Source organism: Perkinsus marinus, assembly GCF_000006405.1.
Source record: "Perkinsus marinus ATCC 50983 genomic scaffold scf_1104296956272, whole genome shotgun sequence".
In the NCBI taxonomy this organism is placed as follows: domain Eukaryota; phylum Perkinsozoa; order Perkinsida; family Perkinsidae; genus Perkinsus; species Perkinsus marinus.
This window is the reverse complement of record NW_003207528.1, coordinates 60,335-64,979: the sequence shown is the minus strand read 5'-3', so window position 1 is coordinate 64,979 and position 4,645 is coordinate 60,335. Positions and strand designations below refer to the sequence as shown.

At 52.6% G+C, this 4,645-nt stretch overlaps 3 protein-coding genes across 4 annotated transcripts in view; all 3 read right to left on the bottom strand.

Annotated features, from left to right (window-relative positions):
• Pmar_PMAR003949 (pentatricopeptide repeat-containing protein, putative) overlaps positions 1 to 1,535 on the bottom strand; it is a gene marked incomplete at both ends in the record, with an annotated part of 2,074 nt that extends 539 nt beyond the window's left edge. The window contains one exon of the mRNA XM_002775233.1: positions 9 to 1,535. Within this exon, the coding sequence (XP_002775279.1) occupies positions 9 to 1,535 (1,527 nt within the window). The remainder of the gene's footprint in view (positions 1 to 8) is intronic.
• Positions 1,536 to 1,663: 128 nt separating this feature from the next.
• Pmar_PMAR003948 (prolyl-tRNA synthetase, putative) lies at positions 1,664 to 2,827 on the bottom strand (the record flags this gene model as incomplete). The annotated part of the gene is made up of 8 exons (XM_002775232.1): positions 1,664 to 1,770; positions 1,825 to 1,885; positions 1,944 to 1,995; positions 2,045 to 2,194; positions 2,235 to 2,353; positions 2,400 to 2,450; positions 2,498 to 2,593; positions 2,639 to 2,827. The coding sequence occupies 8 exons, from the start codon at positions 2,825 to 2,827 to the stop codon at positions 1,664 to 1,666; spliced, it is 825 nt and encodes a 274-aa protein (XP_002775278.1).
• A 275-nt stretch (positions 2,828 to 3,102) lies between these two features.
• The window catches only part of Pmar_PMAR003947 (RING domain protein, putative), a gene marked incomplete at its 5' end in the record, with an annotated part of 2,100 nt that continues 557 nt past the window's right edge, over positions 3,103 to 4,645 (bottom strand). The window contains 8 exons of one of the 2 annotated variants that reach the window (XM_002775231.1): positions 3,103 to 3,155; positions 3,208 to 3,287; positions 3,346 to 3,432; positions 3,484 to 3,652; positions 3,725 to 3,903; positions 3,952 to 4,054; positions 4,101 to 4,247; positions 4,293 to 4,352. In XM_002775231.1, coding sequence (XP_002775277.1) covers positions 3,135 to 3,155; positions 3,208 to 3,287; positions 3,346 to 3,432; positions 3,484 to 3,652; positions 3,725 to 3,903; positions 3,952 to 4,054; positions 4,101 to 4,247; positions 4,293 to 4,343 — 837 coding nt within the window. In that variant the 3' untranslated portion in view covers positions 3,103 to 3,134. Of the gene's footprint in view, positions 3,156 to 3,207; positions 3,288 to 3,345; positions 3,433 to 3,483; positions 3,653 to 3,724; positions 3,904 to 3,951; positions 4,055 to 4,100; positions 4,248 to 4,292; positions 4,353 to 4,645 lie in introns of those variants that run through there. The other variant, XM_002775230.1, reaches the window with a different exon arrangement.

Below are 4,645 nucleotides of genomic sequence, written 5' to 3'. Positions count from 1 at the left end.
AATGTCACATCCATGACTATGCTCGTAGGGTTGTGAACAATGGTCACCACAGGTACTCTCCCGCCGAGCCCTGTAGCGACGACAGTGAACTGCTGTGTCTCGTTGAGGGTCCGGTGGAGAGTTAGCAGCTGAGCTTGAGCGATCTCCCGATGTGGATAAGTTTCCTTCTCGACTTCAGACAGACTCGAAAGCCACGCTTGAGTAGATGGGGTACCATTCAACAAGAGCGTTACGTCCACGTCACTATTAGGTAGAGCGAGGCCGGCAGCTGCAGCACCGTACTCGACACACGTAAAGCCGACTGACTCAAGGACACCCTTCAAACGTTCGATGGCCTCAAGTGCGGCAGAGCGTTCCTCAGGCTTCGGCTTGAGCACATGGAGAAGTTTGGGCGTCGGCAGCACTGTGCTGCTGAGGTTATGATTGATGAAGACTCTCCCACCTCGGTGGTCAGCGACTCCAATGCTCCCGTCAGACGATGTTATACGGCTCTCATGGAGGGACAGCTCGAGGCGATCGCAGAGCAGATCTCTATATTCAACAGTGATTTGCTCGGGACGGCTACTGGCGAACTTATTTCCAATTCTTACACCGTCGTCGGCTCTCGCCGATAAGTCTGAGATGCTACTGAGGATTCGAATTGCCTCCTCATACTCACCCGCGGCCTCACAGGCACGTACAACAGAGGAGAGGGTTTGACGTTGAGGAGTTAGCCCGCGTGAGGACAGCTCACTCCACAGCTTAATGGCTTCCTTCCCCTTCCCAGCACGAGCACAGGCCGCTATTGCGACTGTATAGCAAACAACATCTGGCTCATCAATACACTGTAACAAGTCCAAGCTCTCGGACCACATCCCAAGGCGTTCATAAGCACACAGAGCACAAGTCGCTAGGACCTTGTCATCACTAGCCCTCACGCCGCTAGCAGACAGCAGTGCGAGGCCATCGGCAGCGTATCCGGCTCGGATACACCCCGAAACCGCTGTGGCTAGATGCTGGCGATCGATCGTCATCACATCACGGGCCTCGGCCAATAGATTCTCGTAGACAGGAGGCGGATAACCGTCTTGAGCGAGCCGGTATAGGAGTAGTTGGAGAGTGTAAGCATCCTTCATGTGATGAGGTATTTTCTTCCAGACATCCATAGCGGCCGAACCAGTCATCGGCAACGAGAGGAAGGCATTATAGGTTCGGCAGGTGGCCATGTTGTTATCCTCACTTAGCCGTAACAACTCCCTCGCCTCACTTTCACAACCCATACGTCCACAGGAGGCGATGGCCGAGTTCACGACAACCGAGTTCAGCATGTGCAGACTGCCACTAACCAGAGCCTTAATCTCAGAGCAACTGTACGCGTCCATAGAGAAGGCCTGGCTGTACGTGAAAGCATCGGGAACGACGTTCTGCATCCCGGCCTTGTCGAGAAGGTCTCTAGCCTGCTCCGTCGAAGCCCACCGGCCTCTCTTCAACGACTTGAGGAGCTTGTTCAGATGTCTAGTAGATCCTATCGATGAGAGTAGTTCCTTACTGGGCATGCGAACCACCACCACAGCTACTACGGCTACTCTACCCACCACTAAATCAACTCCACAGGTAAGGGGTAGCCGAGAAACTATTGAGGACGTTTGTAGAATACAATGAGCTATCAATGCTGGAGGCTAAATCACTCCGCGGTACGTTGCTTCTTGCGATTTATGAACGACTTATAGGGAGTCTTGCGCTTCTCCTTCTTGGGAGCGTCCGACGAGAGCGCCACATTACCGGCCACATCTGGCAACAACATACTTACAAACAGCAGAGAGCTTCCAACGAACGCGAGCTCACCTTCATCGACCTCCTCAGCCACGGCTGCAGCGGGAGCAGCTCCATCGTGTTCTTCTTGGGCCTGCAGTGCCCTCTAGGATATCATCATCAAGCCGGTCCATATCCCCAGCAGCTCTCACATCGTAGCCGAGCTTTACTAGAGCGTCATAATCCCCGGACAGGACAGTCTCACTAAAATAACAATGCTTGTATCGCACCATAACAGAAAAAGCTACCCCACGCTTCGCTGATGCTCAGCCACTCGCCAGGCTCATCAGCTCTCACCACGACACATTGATTCTGAGCTACATCATTGGGACCAATTTCTACTCGGTATTTGACACCAAGGTGCTCCCAGTACGCAAACTTCTGGCCAGGGGTATACTGAGCTCTCATAACAGGAAGCGAGAAAGGAGTGGTATGTAGCGTACTCCCTCCGGTGATCAAGCCAAGCATCTACACCAGTCGAGAGGAGGGCTCTCTTTGCAGCTATTGAGGCTGAGTCGACCTCCGCCTTCTCCCGAGCCTTCTGCTTCCATGCAATCGGAATCTAAACGAGCAACCACTATAACGATCCCCCACCACACTGAGCCTACCACAACGACTTCATGCTTGCTGCCCTTCTCGACTCGCTGTTGTTGCTTCACCTAATGCCAAGTACGTCCGTCACTTCAAAGTCGGTCCGCCTTCTTACAGCGTGCATTAGCACTCTCTGCTCGCGGTTCTTTATCCTATTGATCTCGACTTTGATGAGGGTCTCATCGACGCCTTCATCCCTCATTTTCCGTACCTACCAGACTGCCTACCCTCCCAACACATAGCCATTTCCCCGCACTGTTTTCTGTATAGTCCTCTGAAGGTCCCTCCTTCTTTGTTCCAAGGAGTCCGGCTCCAGCTTGACATCTGCGGCTCGCTCCCGCGCCTTCTTCCTACTGCCAGTGGCCGCTTCAGTAGGGACCATTGCGGTCGTTGTTGAGGCCTCTTCCTCCTCTACTGTCGTATGCTTCTTCGACTTGCGGGGCATGATCCAGAGGAACCAAGGATGGAACAACTCGACGATGAGAGCTCTCCGCAAAGCTTTTCCGATTACATACAGAGAAATTTCGCCATTTAAATGCTCCACGTGTTTGAGGGACGATTCGAATGAAGTCCTCTGGCAAGTTCAGAGAGCTTGGGCAGCCTTAAAGCTGGATGGTTCACTCAAGTTCTACGTGATAGAGTGTGAAAACTATCAATAGGTCTAGCACAGGAACTGCTAACATAAGCCGGGCCGTCCAAACTCGAGGCCGCTGTTAACCGAAGAGATCAATACTAACGAACAGTGGAAAGGATCAGGCAAGGTCCAGGGTAACCTAATGAAGCATTACATGAGAGTTGAAACATCACGCGCCACGAAATATCTACCGAGCTGATGACACGAGCGCGACATATAGGGCATTTGGAATTGACTGGGTCCTGTTGAAGCAGCCGTGCACAATCGGAGCCTGACGAGTATGAAGTCGAGAGGGGAACTAAGCCAAGTAGCTCTGCTATAACACTCACAAAGGGCTGTATGGCCGCAGGGTAGTAAGGCTGTGTTGATAGGGTTGGTGAGGCATATTGAACAGGTGTCTCTCGTCTTACCATCACCTGATAACAGCACGGGCTGAGATGGTCGCGGGTTCGATCCCTGCAACCTACCATTTTTAGTAATATCTGCTAGACCATAGAGCGCGCCGGTGGCTACAACTGTGCCGTTGGGTAGTTTGTGTATTTGCTCAGAGACGGTAACGTTAGTAGCATGGGAATCAGTCGGCGAGAGGTACATCAGAGTGCTGCTCTGCGTGGCCGCTACGAACACCTCGATGATCTGATCAACACAGTCTTTCGACCCGGGTTCGAACCCTGGCGAGTGCATCTCAACAGTGCTTGCAGAACTCACAAGAGGCCAATGCTGCTCACTCATCGCCTTGAGCATAACCGTCGAGGGCTCCAAATCGAACTCGAGGGTGGTCCGAGTGTTCGGAGCCGTACACGATACACGTTTACTCTGCGAATGCTCGTAGCTCAGCACTGGCCACTGAAGACGGCGTCGTCCACGAGATGAGGAAGCGGAATTGTCTGAGGCCCACCGATTCTCCGAGTCTGTACAGCAAGGGAGAGACTTACACTTGTTCATAGCGTTCATGTACACCGTCACCATAGCATCAGCAGAGCATATCAGTGTGAACAGAACCTTGCCATCTCCCACACGAAAGGACGCCCGATCGACCTGAAGACCGCTGTGCAGCGTACTAGCATCGAATGTACTGTGTTACATAAGCTTGGACAGCGACTGGAGTCAACTGCTCCCCGTTCGCGACAGGTGTTGTTCTACTACAGTGACTGGCATTGGAGGTATCCATGGCGCTACCGGCGGGATTGAGGACTACTTCGGTTGAGGTGCCATCGGGATTTAATCGTATCTAGGGAGGAAAATGCCCTTGCTGGGGGTCGAACCAGGGACCTACCACATGTTGCTGTGGTAGTGGAGGTAATGTTCGGGACTCCTGTTGGCCCATGCCTGAATGAAAAAAGGACTGATTCATGATCAATGAGAGCACCACAGGCATGAACGCAACCAGAGCTTCCACCGCTAAGATACTTCTCATCCTCATTCACTGGTATCATCAGTATTTGCACGCACGCGCACATCCGCCGTTGGAAGCGACAAAGCCAGCCCGGTGACCAAGGCGTTTATAGAAGCTTCGTCCTGATGCAGGAGACAGCTGAGTTTGGTTTCCACTGAACGATGACAACTACCTTCAGGCGCGCCGGACCAATATCAATAGCTGCAAGCTGATCCAGTAATGCATTCACTGAG